This window comes from Lonchura striata, chromosome 3 (assembly GCF_050655825.1).
Source record: "Lonchura striata isolate lonStrDom1 chromosome 3, ASM5065582v1, whole genome shotgun sequence".
NCBI classification, from domain to species: domain Eukaryota; kingdom Metazoa; phylum Chordata; class Aves; order Passeriformes; family Estrildidae; genus Lonchura; species Lonchura striata.
In genome coordinates, this window is record NC_140705.1 from 16,205,491 (window position 1) to 16,227,048 (window position 21,558).

General features: G+C 38.5%; 1 protein-coding gene across 49 annotated transcripts in view; it reads left to right on the plus strand.

Moving 5' to 3' along the window:
* The window catches only part of LOC144246077 (uncharacterized), a 220,947-nt gene that overhangs the window by 165,815 nt on the left and 33,574 nt on the right, over window positions 1-21,558 (plus strand). For 17 of the 49 annotated variants that reach the window (XR_014954204.1, XR_014954205.1, XR_014954203.1 and 14 more), the window contains one exon: window positions 2,333-7,266. The exons of 18 other annotated variants lie outside the window; for them this stretch is intronic. Coding sequence is in view for 14 of the 31 variants with exons in the window: in XM_085576345.1 (XP_085432471.1) it covers window positions 2,333-2,347 (15 nt within the window). In the remaining 17 variants the exon portion in view is untranslated. The remainder of the gene's footprint in view (window positions 1-2,332; window positions 7,267-21,558) is intronic. 14 more of the 49 variants (XR_014954209.1, XM_085576328.1, XM_085576333.1 and 11 more) reach the window with 2 other exon arrangements.

The following is a 21,558-nucleotide window of genomic DNA, read 5'->3' on the forward strand; positions in this document are numbered from 1 at the left end:
TACTGGAAAAGTTAGTTTACAATTTTTTCTTTGGGCATGTGACAGCTGATAGCAAACAGACAAACACTCTTTGCACTTTTGCACACCAGTCTCTTATTTCCTGAGGTAGCACAAGAAATAACACATGCACTCATGTACATGTAAGGATATATAAATGTATATGCATGTTTGTGAACACAAAAATGTGTATTTATGCACAAAACTGTGTATATGTATATTAATAAAATGAAGAATATATATGATTCTTGCTCTTTCTTTCCTCTGTTTCCCTATTGCTTTCAGGAGCTGTCTATGTCCAAGCCTTCCTGTGGTGCACAGCTCTTCATGGGCTTGGTGTCATTTGGTCCCTACTTCCTTAGTTGGCTCACTGCCGTTTCCATTTTTTGGTCTTGATTTCTTTCTTGCTCAGCTTGCCCTTCCCAGCTTCTTAATCTGTGAGATTTTATCAAGGCAAAGTATGTGCTTCTGTAGGACTGTATCAATGCTTCATTTCATTCTTCTGCCTGTAGGAAAATTCCCAGGCTCTAGCTCTGGCAGCCAGTACAGACATTTTGCCTTTCCTTAGATTTGAGTCTTCTCAGTGCCCTGCCCTTGTGCCCAGACAATAACCCTTACAAGAGACTTTTTCAATGATAGATTTTTTTGGCCCCACTCCCCTGCTTATTAATACAAACTGTAATGAACCAAGGTATGGTGAAGACAGATGGACGTAAAAGTACAAGTGATGCCTACTCTGAAGCTAGGCTTTTGTACGGCATGTAGACATGTCCTGAATAACTCCTTAGAGACAGATATGAAGCTTTTGGAAAAAATGACCGACTTAGGGGAACTAAAAGGCCCAAACTAAATAGGTAACTCAGAGAAAAACCTCTGAGTTTTGAGTATTGAGCTCTCAAGTTACTAAAAACCCCAAAGACTTAAACAATACAGCATAGGGATAGTTTTAATTTTCATGCAGTAAACAGCAGTTTCAGGAGTCACTTGGTTTCAAATGAGCTGTATTTGACAGAATAACTCAAACTGAAACCAGAGTGGACTGTTTGAGAATGCACTTGGGCTGAAACTGAAGAAAAGCTTTCCATGAATCGCTATAAGTGGAAACTATTGTGTTAACCCAGATGAGTGCCCTACTTCCCAGCTGGGGCACCTGTCTATTTACTCCCTGTGGACTAGCAGGATAGCAGATGACCCTGAGTAAAGGGCTCTGCCCCAGATGAGGCACTGGGAAGGAACTATCCTTCAGACACAAACCACTTCTTGCTCCTCTCCCCTGTGTGATGGAAGACAGGGGAAGTATAAACTGTTCTGAGATGAGATCTTTCTTTCCTCTGCAAGGTGTACTTGGCCTATCTTTTCCCCATCCCGCTGATGCTATTGGGTTGTGCAGCCTATGTGGGCAGTAAATTTCCATACAAGCCATTGGCTTGGCCTCACTTGGCAGACCTCACATATCTTTGCCTACTTTTCTGGGAAGTGCCTTCTCAAGGATATTTCAGTCTCATTTAATATTTTAACATCTTCATTTTTTTAAGAAAAAGTAGAAAGGTTACAAAGTGCTTCCTACAGCAGCTGATTTCTTCCAGTCTGTACCTATTCCCCAATGCACAGCCACTCTTGGATAGAAAAGTAGGGGTAGTTTAACAATGTGCAAAATCCTCACACCATCTTTATTGCCATGGTTCAAAGGAAAATTGTGTCTTCTACTGCAAGATTATGGCATAGCAAATGATCTTTTTTCTAAATTTATGGCAAATTTTGATTTTTACATTGCTTTCCAAAGTTGTAGAGTTACTAGACAGCTAGATATAGTTTTTATATTTTCCATTGTTGTACTGTATTTGTTTCTGATTGAGAATTTAGCTAATTTTTTTCATGGAAGTTGGGCCTTCTAGATCTCCAAGTGATTTCACTGTTAATTTTCATTGGAGCAGAGTCCAGTATATGTCAGTTGTTCTGATTTGTGCTGGCTGTTGCACACCAGCATCAGTGCTGACTTAATAAAATGGGAAAAGCTCAAAGGCAGAAGACTGCTTTATGTGATATATGACTGCTTTATTGCTGCCCCTCTTGCCCCCTCAAATCCCATGAAATGTACTTGAAATCAGATATCCAGCCTGTTCTTGATCAGACTTCACCCAGGTTCTGTTGGAGAAATGGTTTGAAATTTGTATGTGTTTCCATGCTACTGTCAGCAAAACCACAAAGGAGTCAAAATAAAAAATTAAAGAAAAGTCAAAGAACAGTAGTTTCTGCACAACTGTACTCCAGTCACTTCACCATGGTTGTGACTCTTTGCTGATGTGCACCAATATGTCTGTTTCTCTTGAACCAGGGGGCCCAGGATTAGACCCAGCACATCAGGTATTTTTCACCAATGCTGAGCAGAGAAAGATCATCTCTCTTGACCTGCTGGCAAGACTCTTCCTGATGCAGCCAAAGATATTGCTCACCTTCCTTGAGGCAAAGGAGGATTGCTGGTGTGTGTTCAATTTTGTGTCCTCAGAAAGATATTTTTCTTCCAATCTACTTTCAGTCTGGTCAGCCCCCAGCATACCTTGACACATGAGGTTGCTCTTCCTCAGCTGCAGAACTCAGAATTTCCCTTTGAACATCATGACTCTTGTTGACCTGTTTCTAAAGCCTGTTGAGGTCCTTCTGGATGGCAGCACACATATCTGATTCATCAACCACTCCCACTGGTTGCAAACTTGCTGTGGGTGCACTGTCACCCCATCATCCAGGTCCTTAGTGACGAAATTAAACAGTACAGGTCCAGATATCAAAGCCATAATGATAATGACTGTCTCCAGCTGGACTTTGTGCTGCTGATCAGGGCCCTTTGATCCCAACAGTTCTGCCAGTTCTCAGTCCACCTCACTCTCTATTTAATCTAGTCAGTGCTTGATCAGTTTATCTATGAGGCCATTACAGGAGATAGTATTAAGAGCCAGGCTAAAATCAAGAGAAAGCCTCACTATAGCCAAGACTTTCAGGTGTGATTCTGCCAGGTGAGACCTTTTTGTTCCTGAGTTATATTGCTGTTGAGGTCTTCTGTCAGACAAGTCATTAAGCCTCTTTCTGTGCCATGCTTTATGTAGCTGAAGTTATATAGAAAGAAGGAAGGAATGATCTTGCATAGAAAGTATTTTAATACTGCCAAGTATGATCGGTTTACATAACAAGATTCAAAAGCAAGAGTTAGGCATGGACAATTAATATTAAATATTTTAAATATAAAAATAAAATTGTTTATAGAATCGGGGTGGTTTGTTAAAGCTTTTAAAATTTAGTGAACTTAGCATCCACAAATATTAAACATGTAGGGTTTACTTTTAAGAGGAAAGGCTCTGCAGTGGGCATTTAGCTAGATTTGTACACCTACACACTGCAGATGGTTTAGTTTTATAAGAGATGAAACTGCATTTGGTGGAACTGATTAAATATAAAAACACCACCATCTGCCATTTATTCTAATATAAAATGGTTTGGGCAGATGCTGACATCTTTTGAGATGATTGATTCATCTCTGACAAGTGAAGATTCTCAGAGGGTTCCAGCTGCCCACCGCTCGCACAATACCCGCTTACGAGAGCAGGCGCCAATCACTGCGCTGTTGATTTGGATGTAGCAGGTGAACGAAGGGCACTTTAATAGCCAGCAGCCTGGAATTCCTAACTACAGCAGTGGTGGGGTTTTTTCCTTCCTTTTCACTCCCCCCTACACTTCTGGTGCACATTAAACTGGAGGATATTTTATGCACACAGTACACTGTATTGGAGCACAGCGATAACTGGAAGAGTGTCAATTTCTGGCACAAATAGCTCTCTTTCATTTTTTTAGAGTGGAAAACCATCAGATATGCTCCACATATGCTATTCATTTTAAAATTATTTTTGCTAAGTGTCCATCAGGATTACATTTAAACTTCCTGGAATATTATTTATTGAATATGTCACCAAATGCTTTGTAATAACTTAAATAACAGATGTCTATCTTGTTTTATTTAATAACATTGTCACACTCTCTTCTGGGGTATTTCCTTAGGGTAGTTTGCTGTAGCATCATCTTTTTTATAGATTTTATTCAAATTTTTAGAATGTGCACAATGAGTTATGGAAAAATTCTTAAAATAATTCTCAGGACCAGGCTGTGACATTCATTCCCACACTGAATAACTGATTGCACCAGCGGTAAGTCCTACTGCAGACAGAGTATTTCTTAGGAAATAAGGTCCTGGCCCAAAGCTAGATTTGTGGTAACTGCAGTGAACTTTTGTTCTATCTCCAAGTGGAAGAAAGTACAGCATAATTAGATTGTCATGCAATAAAGAAACAGATCCAGTCAGTCCTAACACTACAAGTATATAAACTGCAGGATTTATTCAGAATAGCTTAAAATAGGATGCTCTTTTTATACATGTTGAAGTGTAATCTCTGACTGTGTCCTCCACTCAGAAGTATCATGTTGAACAGCTTCTTCACTACAAAATATTAGTTAAAAAAGGGAAAGGGTCTGTTTATATGAAATAATGTGAAAATGTGACAATTCAGTGTTGTGCTGGAACAGGATCATATGGCATGTATATATAAATTTGGTCAGAGGGATACTGAGTGTACATTCATTTGAATGTATCTGGAGTAATTCCAGAGAAGTCTGGAATAAGCCTATTGTACATGGAAGTAGTTGGTGCTACAATACGGGTAAAAAAACACTCTGTGGGGCATTTTTAAACTATTGAGAGAATCTAAAAGCTATATAAAAAGTATAGATTCTTATTTTTGGTACAGAATCTATTCTGCTCATCTATTACTGAAGGTAAGGCTACTGAAGCTGTTGTTTCATTATTTAAAAAGGTAAGGAGTAAAATTAAGTCAGGCAGATTCTTATCTGGTGTAACTTGGGGTTTGAAGTCAGTGAAGCTAATCATATTTTTTATCCGTAATACACCTGGGGCGGAGAATTCAGAATTTTTTTTTTTACTCTTCTTTTTATATTACCGCCTCTTTTAGTTATGATGTTTCCTTCAGATATTCCCATTTACTTCAGCCCCATTTTTCTCCAGGCACTTTTTCTGCAGGAAGAGGCAATATAACATTTTGCTTCAGAACAATCTTATTGGCCCTTCCTGGCTACTGGTTCATAGGAAGCACTGATGAATGCTCCCTGCTGTGAGAGGAGGACTCTCCCATCCAAGAGAGTGACCGTGCTATTTCATCTAACGAGCTGGGAATCTGGGTGCTTGGAATTGCCTCTGCAGTTGGGTTTACTTCTGGGAAACAGCAATGTTTATGTTAAACTCAAAAAACAACATCTTAATTTGAAAGTTCCAAAGGTTTGTTTTTAAACAATGAAAGAGAATCTGGAAAAGAAGTGTATTTTGGAAGTCAAAATAAAAATCAGAATCCTAATGAATAATGAATATAGAATTACTCAATATATGGAATGTATATCTTGTTTCAGGGAAAAGACTTTTTTCCCCCAATTTGGCTCCCGTTTCTTCTGATATAGAAACATTATACAAACCTAAAGTGTCTAATCCAAGAAGCAGGCACCATAACCTTTATAATGCAAATGATCTGACTGTTGTATAGTGTCTTTCTTCCAAAAGGGTCCCAAAGTGCTATACAAATTACATGTGGCCACATGAATTAGTTCCCACACCACTGAATTACAGGCAGCTCTGGGGAGCAGAACATCTTGCTACCATTACACAGAGGCATTACTCAATATTTTGTAGTGGCAAGCAGAAAATACAAAGGAGGCAAAACAACAAAATAGGAAAAGATGAAGGAGATATTGAAATTAAAATTAAAATTCAAACAGGACTGAGGAAAAGGATAAAATCAACTCCACATTTTTCTTTGATTGCTTCAGAGCTGGTGATGCATGTTGTTATTGATAACTATAGCTGACTTTCACAATATTTGTCAAGATCCTGGTTCCCAGGACTTGGCCAAAGGTATCTGGGCACTGCTTCTTGTTTCTGGCTCACCGACCATTTCTCTCTGCAGCCCTTCCACCTGTGTCAGAGGTTCCACAAAGAGGCCTCCTAGTATAAGGGTGCTGGGCTACCTATCCCCTGGCCAGATGAGATTATTTCAGAGAATGCTCTTGGTTTTCCTGAAACAATGGGTGAGTTTGGCTCCTTGTGCCACCTACTCCTCTCCCAGCCACCCCAGTATCAAGCAACAGGGTTGACTCGTGGAGCTGGAGCCTGGCTCAAACTTCTCTCCAGCCAGAGTCCCTGCAGAGGAGGAGGGACCAAAAAAAAGGATGGAGAGGGAAAAAGAAGTGAGTTTCCCACAAAAACAGTTCAACAAAAATCAACAGCCCTCCAGAATCCTATATTTTTCAAGTTTTTAAACAAAATATTTTGGTTTTTTTTGTAAAAGAAAAGGATATGGATACCTTTTCTTTCCCTCAGGCTATTAGCACTGAAAGGTGAAACATGAAAAATCCCTTGATCTGTCTGATTTTTTATCAGCTGAAAATTCTGTTTGACTGTGCTAAAATTTGCCATACATCTGAGTTTTGAGGTGGGGTTTTATGTTAATAACACTGAAGTATTGTCATTACAACTGCTGTTTCCCACCTAAATTCTGTTAAATGTTGTGTTGAAAAAAGGTTTCGTGTTTTTATTTATTTTTTTAATGGATAGCTTGCAATTCACTCTCCTAAGACATTACATTGGGCTAATAATTTCCAGAGTCTGCCTGAATGCAGTGATGGTGACAGTGCTGCTGCTCTGTGCACAATAGTTCCTTCATTTGTTGGAGACATGCTTGGTAATTAAAAAAGTCTTTAAACAAAAGCTGAGGTGCAGCTTCTCAGCAGAATGATGTGGAGTGACATTGCAGTAGATGATTAGTCTTGAGAGCAAAATCAAGGAAAGCAGCAGTTAGTCAGATGTCTTCTGACACAATTTTTCCTGTGTGCAGGTGAAGTATTTTACAGTAGTTTTAGAGACTGTTGTTATTTTCTACTGGCTCTAAAGTCAAAATTTGCAAAAATAACTGAAGGATTTAAGTGTGCTCCTGTGGATGAAGCAGTTATATGGGATTTAGATAGGTGGGAAAAATAGAAAGGGACAAAAATCTAATCTTTTTTTCACCACAAAATCTCACTGAAACTTCCTAGATTTCTTTTGCTGCTGCTGACTCCTTCCTTCCCTCACATGCTGCTTATCTGGGTGAAGAATCATGGCTGGAATTTATAAATGCTTCTCTGTTGTGCAAAGGAGCTTTGATAGCAAGAAATGAATAACAGGTAATGTAATAAGAAAAAGTGTCTGGCTACAGCTTTGGAAATGTAAATTCTTTTATCAGTCCCCCAGCTAATTGGAATTTCTGTTTGTTGTTTCACATTTAGTGGATTTCATTATAGTTTCCTTGGTAATTAGATATTTTAGCTATAAATGAAAAATACCAGACCAAAAAAACCCAAAGCAAAACAACAAAATACAACTCCAAACTACCAACAATAAAAACCCTTCATTAAGATGCAGTCAAAGTTGTATATAGATATGACTTTAATTAAAATATTGTTAGAATGTACTGTTAAGGAAAACAAAGGAAATAAATGAGCCACAAAAAATTGAACTATGGAGAAAAGGGACCCTATCCAGTCCTTCCCAGTCACTGCAAAAGCACTTGCCATCTGCACTGTTGGGGAGGAGTCCACATCCAAGTGAGAGCTTGAACTGGGGCCAGGTCCAGGAGTGTTTGCTTCTCCTGCTCAGTCTCCTGGTGGTGCCTCTTTGGGATTGCCTTCCTTCCATTCTGTATCAGCTCCAGCAGCAGCCAGCTCCCAGACTGATGGGGGCTACCCTGCCTTCTTTGGATACAGCAGAGAAGGTGTCAGAAGAGGATTTTTGCATCATTTGTCATATGTCCATGTGGAAAAGTCTTCCCCAAAATGATGTTGTTCCAGGCAAGTGGAGAAAGGACTTCGTAGACCTGAGGAGTTTTTTAAATGGAAGGTCTTGTGTTTTTTTCATGCTTTAGGAATTTTAAAAAATATACACAATAGTAAAGATATTATGAAATTTTTTTTTAAAAAAATCTTTGTTCCTCTCTATAACTTATGTGAAAAATGAGTATGCTGCCTTGTACTCCAGTGCCCTGTGCACAGAGGTGTTCACAAACCTGCCCCTTACACTTTTGTTGATACCGAAGAGCTAAATGCTATCGAAAATGTATTTTGGAAGGCGAATGAGCCTTTCTGCATTTGCAGCTTCATGTTTAGAGCTGGACTCAGACATGGAGGAAGGAAAACTATTTCACAAAATGTTAATTCTTTCTGAGGCTGATTTCTGTCTTATTAGGCCAAGGAAAGGAAACCCAAGGAGGAAGTATCATAGAGAGATTTGGGTCCAAACTTTTCACCTCTGCTCTGTAAGTGGGGCCTGTAGACAGAGGCAGTAGTGTCTGAAAGATTCTGAGGTCTAGATGCTAGTATGTGAAAGCAATTTGTCTTTAGACAGGTGGAAAAAACCATCATTCCGTAATCCCTCATTTGTTTCTTTGTCCTGTGGGAACACCCTCATTTATTAAGCTTTCAAACCAAGCTCTTTTTTTTTGAGATTAGATTGCTTTGTACTGAAAATATTAGATAAATATGAAATATACCAAAATCCAAGTGAATCAAAAGGAATGACATTTTCCTCCAGCTGAAGGTCAGCAAGATCACTGAGTGCATTGCCATGCTCCTAGAATTGCCTTCTTAATTTCTAGTGTCTCTCTGCAACTCAACCTCCTCCCTTTTTTATCACCCTTTCTATTAGTTTAGTAATATGCTGTCATCCTGATTTTTCTTAATTTCGCTTGTGATATTACTTCTCCTTTTCCTCCTCCTGTGGGAACAGATTTCTTCTGCCATATGCCCATTTAAACCTGATTGTAGTGCCTGAACATCTTGTGTGCTTAGCCACAGCATCCCTTGGGGTTCAATTGAGGCAGAGTATGTATGTGACCTTTAAAGCCATGTCAATGTGAGACTCTCTCAGCACATGGGTCTTTAAAGCCTGGACGTCTATGCTTTATACTAACAAATTTGACCAGCGTGCCTTTTTATGAGGATATCATCATTTTGGGCAAATTCCAGGTTCCATATTTTAAATCAGCATGTAGAACATTTTTTAAATCTCAGTTTCCCAGAGGTCAAGTTCCAGTAGATTAAAAATGAAAAAAAATCAAAGCAGTTGTTATTTTACTTATTTATTCCAGCAAATTTGTATTAACAACTACTTGAACATGACTAATTGGCAATTTGTAAAGTGGACTGTTCTCAGTAGCAAAGTTTTAAGTAAATCAATGCTGTAACTGTTTCCTTATTATGACAATTCTTAAAAAGTGTGACAAGGTTGTTATAGGAAACAGTGAAAAGTCTCTACATTTCTGGGGATAATAGATTTTTTATTAGTAGCCTAAGTAGTCTTTATTTTCACACTTTTTTCTGCATACACCAGAAATAGGACTGTGCTGGGTAAACAGTGAGCTGCCCTAATAGTCCTGCCATAATAATGCTTTACTGTGCTGAAGTCTCATAAAATCACTTTGGCTCAATGAAAGCTGTTTCACAAACATCCTTAGCTTGGATCCTGTGTCATGCCACAGCATTGCTGCTGAGCTTTGCCTTCCCAGAGAGTTTCTGACAGTTCAGCACATAAATTGTCCAAATTTCAGTGCATTGCTAATGTAGAAGTTCGCAAATATAAAAACTCAGGTGTGTCACCAATACATATAAACCAAATTATTATAGTGCTTGCCTTATGAGGCAACAATATGTGGGGTCTTAGGGTATTTTATTATGCAGCTTACTGGAGAGACTGCAGAAAGCAATGATTGATTTTTACTCTGAAGTAGGAAAAAATGTTAAATTTCAATTAAAATTGACAGTATGTTCTGGTAACATAAGCATAGCACACATTGTACATGTATTAAAATTAACCCTACATTATATAAATATGTAACACAGGAAATTTAATACTAAAATGAAACATTTTAGGATATGAAAATACTTAATTATGACATCCATCCAAAGGATATTAAATTTTTGCTCAATAGTGCTATATATCATGCAATTGGATTTTGACTGTTAAGCATTTTAATTCACCAATTAAAGTTAGGCATTTCAATATTCATCTTCCAGCTTAGCTTGGTTAGTTGCTTTATAAAATATAGGTACAGGACCATTTATGTTACTTTCTAATCCTTCATTATATGAGAATTCCTTATCTAAAAGCTCTCAGCTTTGAAATATTTCTAAATATAGAATTGGTCCCAAATCTAAGTTTTGTGGAGTCTAATGTTTTCTGCTGAAAATGTAGTAAAGGAGGAATGAATAGCATTTAAATAGAAGACAAAACCAGCAGCTGGAATTGGCAAATATTGTAAGCTGATTTTAGTCCTTTCCTTGTTTTAGCTCAATAGTGAGGATCCGGGAAGAGTAGTAGCCTTTGTGGTGCAGATTACCAGCAAAATTAAATACTAGGAGACTTGTCACTAATGTTCCTAAATCAGCAATCTTTTCAATGCTAATCACTTTCTGAATCTGATTATAGTATATTTCTGTCTGATGAAGAACTCTATTGATTTTCCTCTTTGGAAGAAATTTTTGTGGGGGATTCTCAAGCAGAGGAGCTTGACCAGTGAGTGAATCTTGTGGGAGGGGTAGGTTTTGTAGATTCATAATGTGTGACAGCCAAGCTTATGTGTGGACTGTTTGCCCTATTGAGCTACTGTTAAACTCAGAATTTCTGGAAACATCATCAAGTTGGAATAAAAGTACCACCTTTCCCTGCAAACACTATTATTTATTTTTCCTACAAAAATCTTTGATCTGATTTTTTTTCTTATGCATATTCATTCACAATGAACAGTATTTCTTATTCCCTTGGAAAAAAAGGGCATCAAAGTTTGCGTTTTCACAGAGAACAACTAACGGGAAAGACATACACCTCTTACTTTAAGACAATACCCAGACACAAATTCACCAGAGTACAATTGCAGGTGATGTATAGGTGTGTAGGGGTGAGGGGTGAGTGTCTCATATTATTCATGGATTGGGGTTGCCACAGAGAGGACACAGAGTGAGTGGCTCTTTTCCTTCTCAGCTTGTTGGCAGAACTCAAGGGGTTTCTGGGGCAAAAAGTGATTGTTGTGAATGGGCAAGGATCCCACCCCTGCATTCAAGTGATAACCCAGCTGAGTGACTGCATCTGCATCAAAGGGGAATATACTTATGTGGTTGGTACTGACTCACAGCTACACTTTGATTTTAAGTGCTGTCTATATGATGAACTATAGTCAAGATTCTTTTTCTTCAGTGATATTATATTCTTGTTTGATATTAAATCAAAAGAATGCTGCCTTTTAATTATTATTATATTCTCCTACACATAATTTTATGGTGTAAAGAAATGTTATCTAGAAGGTCAAGGGCCAGAGAGAAAGATGGTATCTTGTAGCCTGAATTAATCTAAAAAAAAAGAAAATAGATTTTTAGAGAAGAGAACAGTATGAGTCTGGCCTGAGTTGGATCAGGCCCTATATCCTTCTGAGGAAGAAATAAAGGTCTTGAACCTTCTCCTACTGAGAGCAATTACAAACCTGCAGTTTACTATAATAGCTGTGTGTGATAGGGCCATAATAAATTTAATGTCTGAGATAATCAAGAAGGACTATGCAATCTTCTGCTAATGCTTCTGAAAGATGCTCTAGTAAAATGCTAGTAGGGAGAGCCCTACAATACCCTGTTATCAGAAGAATTAAGTTTAAGCCACTTGCTTGTTGCAGTTGGCTATAACTGGTCCTATGAGCCTGGTTTTAATTTGACAGTGATTTAGACTGAAAAAGTTTTGTAAATAAAATGTATGGAATGATGACTGTGAATGCTGTAACTGTGAGAGAGTGAGGAGTATGAGGGGAGAGGGAAGAAGTTTTGCAAAGATACCTGTTTGATTTTCTGTGTAGTGCATAAGAAGGTTCAAAGGCAATTTTAGACAAAGGTTCCCAGGTTGGTGTGTTGTTTTTGACAGAGGATGACAGGAGATGCTGGTGGATGGTACAGGAGCAGGGCACTCCCACAGTGTGCAGACCCAGCCTCCAGCAATGCACAGCAGGGTCATTTCACATCAATAATGTGCTCTTCAAGGAAAGGCTATTGTTATCCACTTAAATGTCTTCCTAAAATTCATCTGATTCAGAGCATTCCTTGTTCAAAGGCATTCATCAGGCATTTGCAAAATGTAAGATTCACTGAATTGTGAGTGAGCTAAGTTGCTTTATAACTGAAAATATATATGCCAGAGTTACCTACCAACAGTAGGAGAGTCCTTTGAAAAGAAAACTTAGGAGTTATTTTAGCAGAGCCTATATTTTCTGCTAAACAAAGTTTGTTCAGAAGACACATGTTCAAATGTCACTGAAGACTTAAATTTGAGTGAGAGGGTTGCATAAATTCTTATGAATTATTTTTATATTATTTTTGAAAAAAAAATCTTATAAATTATTTTTATGGTCTTTGTTTTTCCCTCTTACATTTTGCAGCTTTTGTATTTCAATTGGTATACTTTGTGAACATGATAATACATGTTGGATCTCTAGTGAATAGCTGATGGATAAGAAAAAAAAAAAAAAGTGTTTCAGCTTATTCCTAAGTTAATACTTGCCTAATGTGGTTTAAATTTCAAAGGTGAAACACATGAGGTTGTATGTGCTGTGGATGCAAGTGGTATAAACAGGTTTTAACCTATCATGTTTCATACAGGCAACTTCTGTAAACACTTGGCTAATGGGCATACACTAATCCTGCTCTCCTAATAACAATTAGATTTTGCTTTGAAAGTGAAATGAAGCATATGCAGCCATGCATTATATGTCATAAGTATATATAACAATTTGCATGCACATCAGTTTTTGAATGGTCATTTCTCATTAAATTTTCTGAAAAGATTTTGTTGATTCATACACATATTTAACATATGCATTTGTATGAATCAAGATTTTATCTGCAGACTGAGAGTCTCCAGTGCTTAAGGGAAATACTGACAGCTGAATGTCTAAACCTGTTTCTGGTTAAATGTTATCCTTGGTTGTGTTCAGGAGCACAGATGCTGCAGCCAATATTTTTTCTACAATTTTCCTAGTTTTGCATCATGTTTTCCTTATCCTTCCCTAGACACAGCAAAAATGGGCTCAGTTTTATAAACACAGTAGTCAGCAATTCCTAGAAATGTGAATATTTATTTTAAAAAGGAAAATATTGCAAGTAAATTATTAAATTTCAGAAGTTTATAATTTTCTATTAATAGCTGGAAAATTGAGGTTTTTCCATTGTCCGTGGTGTTACAACTGAGCACAGCTAGAATGTTATTTCTTTGGCGTATTGCTTTGGACCTTTGGGGTATGATATAAGGCACAGAGCATTCAGAGCACTGCAGCAGCTTTCTGCTTACTGAATAACCAGGGGAAATAGCTGTAGAATGGAGTCAAGGGGAATGATGGTCAGCAATAATTCTGACTACACAGTTTTTCATTGGCAAATTTCAGATTGCTGTAACCCCAGGATGCCTTAACTGTGATGAGTTTCTGATTGCCTGCCCTAGCCTGTACCCCAAACTAACCAACAGCTCAGTGCTTAGAGGTGGGCAAAAAATGTTGTTCTCTGAAGTGACCCCTGAGTCTTTTTGTTATGGGCCTCTCACTTCCCTGAGTGGAAATTTTTCTTTAGGAGTTAGGGAGCAAAATAGGGACTTTATATAATAAAGAACTTCACAGTAGGTGGAAGATGATGATTTGGTTTCCCTTTCCAGTTAATATGTTATTACTTACACAAAATGAAGTTATTCCAACAAGGGAGGTGGATAGTGCTTACCCCAGAATAACCCTATATTAGCAATTCAGACATTCAAAGGATGGTAGATTAAGATTCAGTATCCAGCCTGTATCTGACTTTTAGATACCTCAAATACAGCTTTATCCGTGGTGAGCTGCCTGTTTCTTTTGTTTTGTACGGAAAATATTCAAAGTATATCAGTGGTGCTCAGAAATACAGAGCCTGTGTTCTGTCTTTGTGCCTAATTTTTGGTGTCAGGTGTCTGTACAACACAGCTGCTCTTGTAGATGCCCAGATGGGCAGACCTTGTCTCCCTGATTTCCCCAGACATAACAACAAGAGAAGAAAACTGCCAATAGTATAATTAAACAAATAAATACCTGCCCTGCCACCCTTGTATCTCATCTCCTGCATCACTGGGTAGTTTGCTCTGTGGTACCATTGGAGGTGTGTGGACCCCTGGCCACAGCAGGGGTGGCCAGCACCACTCCTGCTGAGGATCACCTCGTAGCAGATGTGCTTGACTTAAAGCTTGGCCACCTCTGTCTTTTGTTGCCTGTCTGAGGTCTGAAATAGGGCAGATTTGGACCTGCCCATCATCCTCTTCAGTGGAGATAAGCTTCCCACAGCAGGTTCTTTTAGTCTTAGGTCAGGCACCTGACCTCCCTGTGCACTGTTTGGAAGATGCTGAAGCCCCAAACTTCTCTTTACAGAGATCAGACATAAAGATGGCCTCTTTCCACTTCTTAGCATCCTCTGTCAGCTGAGATGTTGCCTTTGGTAAATCAGGGTATGTAACTATGAACAGCGTTCCAGGTGTTTGCTTTATTTTGGGAAAACTGGCCTATTCTAATTTTTAGGAACCAGCTATGAGGAAAGATGGTGACAGGTGCTGATAGAACCCTGTAAAGACAACTGAAGCACAGATATTGGGACCTTCTGCTTCTGTCTCCCTCCATGCACTGCTCAATTCCCACAGAGTCTGTAGGCATTACTTTCAGCCCTGCATCCACATGAGTGAGCACTGGGGCACTCTTCACTTCTCTGCCATGTTGTGTGTATTTTGAGGACCACACTGTTCCATGTAAGGCTGTTTTGTATGTCAGGCTCTAATAGTGCAGGTCTGTATAGTACCTGCACAATTGGTGCAAAGCTGGGCTGTGCTTGGCTTGCCTTTTGCTGAGAGAAGGGTGTTTTTAAGTACCACCTTCATTCAAGGGAAGGTTTGGGGGTTTCTTCTGTACATTTGCCATCTTAGCTGTAAATGACAGCATTGAGGAGAGAAGGCCTCTAAATGGCAGCGCAGCCAAATCAAACTCTCATGCTAGAGCGACCATCAGTTTGTCTCCAACTGCAAAATGGGGGCAGTTTGGAATTCTTAACACTAGCATACAGAAGTTCCTGCCCTCAATAAAAGAACTGTTGAAAAGACCCTTGAAAAGATTTCTCTGCGCTGCTTTTAACAAATCTGGTTAGTGGAGGCAAAGTTTACCCTTGTGTGTTTTCCCAAATTGCAGTACACAGAGTTGTGACCTGTTGGCAGAATCTGTCTGTGAACTCTGTGCCTGTCCAGCAACCCCTGAGAGCAGTGAAGGTGAACATCAGTGAGGCAGCCCTGGCTTACTGCTGCTGGGGCTCTGTCCAGCATCTGTAGCTTTTTACCCTGTGGGTAGTGTGGGCAAAGTAATTCCACAAGGAAAGAATCACAACTGGATCCCAGCTTTTGTATTTGGGGGTTAGGGGGATGTTTGCATTTCATTAGTGTTAAGTTTGCTATTTCCAAGGATTGGTAAGAAACATCTCTTCCCTCTTCTCTAGAATATAGAGTGATGTTTACTTTCTCGTTTTGAAATTTTCGCATCTTGTGTAACAGCTGTGCTAGGGCAGGACTCGCTCTCTGCTGAACTGCTGCTTTTTTCCTTTGGCCTTTGTTAAAATTTCTGATAAATAACAGACTGTCTACAGCTGTTCAAATGATGTTGCTTTTTCTAAGTGTCACTTCGGTGTTCATTCCCACCAATGTAGGCTTTACTTTAGAAGGTAAATAAGGGAGAAATAGAGCTTTCTGTTGAATAAAATTGAACATGTGGGCAGTGGGAAAAGAATCTGAAATGTGAATTGCCCAAGCCTACAGAAGCCATCCACCTCCAGCTGTGATGGAGACACTGTAACATCTTGGCAACATTGCTGTGTGCAATTTTCTTTAAATAACTAGTGGGTTTTTGTTTTCTGCAGTTGGTGCAATTTCTTCACATTTTCTCATTTGAAGGTAATCTGCTTCTAAGAAATGATTAGTGTGATTTGTGCATGGAAGGTTTAACTGGGCTTTGAATTTTTGCAGTGGCATTAGCTATGCCAGTGCTACTGGGTAACCACTGTAATAAATAAAGAGAAGATACTATGTGTGACTTAATATATACTAATCTATTGTTGTAAAGATAACTTTTATAATTTATATAAACGCATGATTTAATTTATCTGGAATCTTGCTCTAAGAACTTTATAAAATCACAGTTCTTGAATAAAAGGATCTTGGACAAGGATTTTATTTTTTACATGCTGTATCTCTCCTTTACACAACAGTTGTTCTGTTAATATTTTGTTCTTAACCCTTACATACATATCTCTCTAAGAAAGTGAAGGACAAAATTTGATCTGGATTTGAAAAATGTAACAATTTTGAAGAAAAAAAATATGAGTGCAAAGTTCTATCTGTGTTTGAGATTAGAAATTGAATTTCTATAGTAATATTTAGGTGAGGTAAATAGTCAGGTGAGTTTGATTTATTTCTGGTTGCAAATTTCTTAAAAAGACAAAAATATATCATTTATAATTCTGAAGAGAGAGGAAAGGGAATGAACTCAAGTAACTCAACTCTGTCCTTTCCACAGCTGAAGACACAAAGCAATAATTGTTGCTTAGCTAAATTATCATACAAAAGAACAGCAAGTCATTCATTTCCACATGAAAAAGCATAAAAATAGGGTTTCTGTAAGACTGATTGGAAGGTTTAATATGAGAATGTCAAAGTGAAGGTTTTGTTTTAAAGGTGTTAGATCTGCTTGGGCTGGAATTGGTCTTGCTTTTGCTCAAGCATAGCTAGAATATACCTGCAGCAGTAGAATAAATGGAGAGCCAGTGCCAGTGTTTAAACAATTTTTTGACAAATATGACAGTCCAGAACCTCAGCTCCTCTAATTTTTGAAAACCTTTCTCAAGGTTTTTATCATTGTAACGATTTTATAAGCCAAATATATAAGCCAAATATGTTGGTTCCAGTATAGTACCAGCACTTACTGAGAGACAGTAGATGCAACGGTCCTGTAATTTGCTCAGTGTCTCTTTAAATACAGTATGCTGGCTTCAGCAGTGCTGCAAGACAGATAGATATAATTCAGTTATTAGACATCAAATTCTGGTACTTTTGGAAAGAAGCTGAGTTTGTCAGTTATGAAGAGTTTTCCAAAAGGAATTTGAGAATTTTGTGAGCATATGCTTCAGGTTTGCTCAACATTTTGAGGCAAGTGTAAATCACTTCTAAGTAAGCTGTGACGAATGAAATGTTCCTAATTACAAACTGCTAGCCAATCTTTACACTACTTCTGCCTTAGTACTACTTAAATTTCTACAGCATATTTTATAGACAAGAAAGTGTGACTAAATACCTGCAACATCAGTAGACTCATGTAGGAATAACAGTGAGAAGAAGCAGAACTAACTCCTCTGGTTGAATATGTTAAATATTTATTGGATTAGAGGTGAGAAATTGGGATTCTCAGCCCAAATCTGGGTGATCAGCCACTTCAGGCACTTTCCACCAGCTTGGCAGAGAGGCCAGGGACTTAATAGAGGTAGAGTCTGAACTACACTCTGTTTTCTTGAGATGGCTCCATTTCTTGAGGTTTATGGACAAAATTGTGACTAATGAGAAATGCGTGTCCTGCTGGAGCACAGCTGCTGGTGCTCACTGGGTGAGTGAAGACCTGCAGGCCGTTTTTCAGTTGCAAATATTTTAATGGTGTCAAACACTGGATTTTAAATCAGCTTTTCAAACAGCATTGAAAACACACATGCAAATTGCTGATCTTGGTTGATCTTGGGACCCATTTTCCTGTGACAGCTGGGGCCATCTTAGAAGAAAGCAAAAATAACAATGCGATAAAAGCGTTTCTCTAGACCTTTGTAGTTGGTGAGAGAGGATGTTCAGTTTGCCCCAGATAGTGGTCATAATGCACAAACAGCAGGGCTCTTGTGTGCTATTTTCTGATGTGTGGTTCAGGAGGCTGACCACCAGCTGCTGCTCATGGGGTAGGACAGCCACACTCCGAGCGTTGGGCAGATACACATCTAGGCTCCGCCGCTGGGAGCCAGGATACGTGGCTGCAGCCGCCCGGTGAACCTATCTCTGATGCTGCTCTTGCTCATCTCTGACAGTTGTACTGAGGCCCTGCATCTGCAACGAACAGGATTTTTGGTTCAATATTTACACGTCTTTGAAATGTGGCTATCATGAGAAAGAGGAACTCGGGTTCTTCACTGTGGTCATGCAAAAGGGTACTTGGGGAATTGGAGGATTTTCTATGTTTACAGGGCCACTTACTCACTTTGTTATAGATACATCATATTTGTGTCATAGAGTCACTTTATTAGGTGACACTTCAACCCTGTTCAGTCTCAATAACTTGTAGTCTGTTTTGAAAGCAGAAATGAAGCCAGGAGTACCAGCAGTGGTAGGAATCAGACAGGGCTTTGCTGTGTTAAGGCTGGTGTTGTCTGGCATTTCACCTTGAACTGGCTGGTGAGAATTTTTAACATGGAGATATTAGTCAGCATCACGGTTATGGTATGCTGACGTGGTATTTTCACTGCCATGTTTTTTGATGAAGGGTGGCTTTTCTGTACCAACAACTGGAAAGCATTCATTCCTTATGTGTGCCATGTAGCTACAAATATTGTATCTGGAGACTGTGTTTTTAACAAATAATTACTTTTTCATAATATGTGCAATAGATAGAGAAGGTTGCCTTGGATCCCTGCTTGGGCAGGCGATCCTTTGCTTCTACACAGAGGTGTTCTACCTTTTGCAGCTGAATCATAATATTTACTTGTATGTTCAAGTGAAATGCCCAATGTGGGATTTCTAAATCCAAAATTAGAATTCAAGGGTTCTTGATTATCATCCCTTTTTTACTTGAGTTGTTTTTTACACCATTTCCTAAAATCCTGTAAAAAAAAAAAAGGAAATAAAACCCAACCACCCCGCCCAACCATTTACTGATATTTTTGGAGAAAAAGCTGCAAAAACACTTTATGCAGAGCATATGAAAGGGAAATGGTTTTAATTTTTAACCATAACATTTTACTTTCCTGAAATTTGTATTCTCTCTTGGTGGTTCTGTAGAAGAAAAGAGTATCTGTAACCCCTATGCTAGCATTATTTGGAATATCTTCTACATTTTCTATAATTACAAATGTCTTTGATACATTGAGGAAAGAATTTATTGGAACAACATGTTCAGTTAAATTATGAATATTTTGGCTTGTGCTGTATCCAAATTCTGTTTTATTTGCCTATTTTTTCATGCACATAACATTCCTATTAACTTCCTATGTCATTATATTCTCTGCTTCCCACAGTAGAATAGGCTTTCCTTACCTCTTTTCATTACAGCAGTGAGCAAAATGTGTTAAAAATGTACGTGTGTGTGTGTGTGTGCCTGTGTGGCGTCCGGTGTTTACACTTGTAGTGGACATTTCACTCCCAGCCTTTTCCATCCTCCATGCTTTATGTGGTCAGCTGTGGCTCTGCAAACCTGGCCAGAGCCCTGTGGGAAGGCATGAATAGCCCTTGTTGTGCAGCACACCTGTGTTCTGTGCACAGCTGTTTGGTTCACAACAGGGTTGCTGTTAGCAGTTATGAAACGTTTTCACACCACCCACCCACTATCCACTGGCTTATAACATTTGCTGGCACTTCTGTCCGGATTGAACTTGTTGTGGTTTTTTTTTTTTTTTTTTTTTTAATTTAAAGGACACCAGGATACTTTATGTATAGGAATAACAAGCCAAATTGGCACGACACCTTATTAAAAATATTCCCTCTTTCCTATGTCAAAGATTGCTCTTTTTCTGCCTGTGGTAAATCTCCAACTATAAGAAAAAAATGTTACTATTTATTTTGCTATTTTTATATAGTTTGCTATTTTAATTTTTTTTACTATTTATCAGACAGATTTGTGCTGGACAGAATTTAAGGAAGCGGGAACATTGCTTTGTTTTTTTCTACATATTACTGGAGATGCAGGGTCACCCATCTTGTATATTTTTTCTGTATGTTACAATAGGAAGTTGAGACACTGAGCAATAAAAGTCTGCCAATGTAGCCCCTTTTAAACCCCCAGAACTGGTTGGATGGATAACTTTAACTCTTTTAAAAGGAAGAAGGCTGACAGCTCACTTTCCTGGTACTCAAGTCTTCAAAATAGAATACTGAACTAAAAGAAAAAAAAATAAATACAAAATGAGGTGGCTAAGTGAAGCAGGTGCTCCATATGGAGGGGAAGAAAGACAAATTAATGTACAAACTGCTTCACTTCTATAGAAGAATGCTATTTAAATACATTGACTGGGAAGACAGCTGAACTCTTCTGTGCAGTTTTATCAGCTGTGTTTTGTATCTCTCCATGACACAGTATGTGGCTCTTTTCTGAAAGCAGGACAATGTGTTTTGACAGCCCTTGGCAGTGAGAGCAACAGTGAGAAAAGCAAACCAAAGTGATTCAAATTAACACGAGTTGGCTGTTGCGAAGCTGGTCTATCCAAATTATTCCCATTAATATAGAACCTCAGATATTTTAAGATGCAACATAGCCAACTGGGTTAGAAGCACTGTGCTAATGCTGCCCACCATGCTGCCACCTATCCTTTGGTAAGGATTTCTATAGGGGCATTTAGCTCTAGACCTGTTTGATAAGGTAAACAAGTCTTATATTGAGTTCTATGTAGGATCTGCAGGGAAAACAGCATCAAGCAGAAAGGCAAATCTCAATTAAAATTGCTTTGGGTAACACTGACCATTTTTGTCAGGGATGACGTGCATGGGAATGTGTTGTTTTCCTAAATTACACATGGGAGTGTGTTTATTTTGCTATAACTGCTGAAGTTTTTATTTTTTAAACATTTTAAATGCTGATCAGAAGGGAAAATATTGAGAATTTCCTATGCGTTATTTGTTTTTAAACACTTTCTAATTCAAAAGAGATAAAAGTCTTAGAGTCAAGGATTTTCTGCTCAAGCTAGAGCAATTTCCATGAGGTTCAGTCCTGCTGACTTCATTCAAATATGACTGGTTTGAGGAATTCAAAGAGGTCTAGAAAAGAAAACTATTTAAGGGGCATCAAAGCTGAAAAATCTAGTTTTGTCATTCATGTCCACTTTTGGCCATGCAGGACAACCTTTTCCTTTCATATTCCTTTGCTGATGGTTAGAACATGTTATTTTTTGAGATGTACAGTCCTATGACCCATCTGTCTGTTTTGTGTGCCACAAAGTTACTTTCCTGTATGTTCTGATTTCCTAAGAATACTCCTTTTAATTAAGATCCTTTCATTTTGCATCTCTTCTGAAGAGGCATTTGCCTTCCTCCACCTTGTCACCAAATAAACCTTAATTTAGATAATTCAATGTATCTGTTGTTTTCTTCTTGTTCCCACACATGCCCAC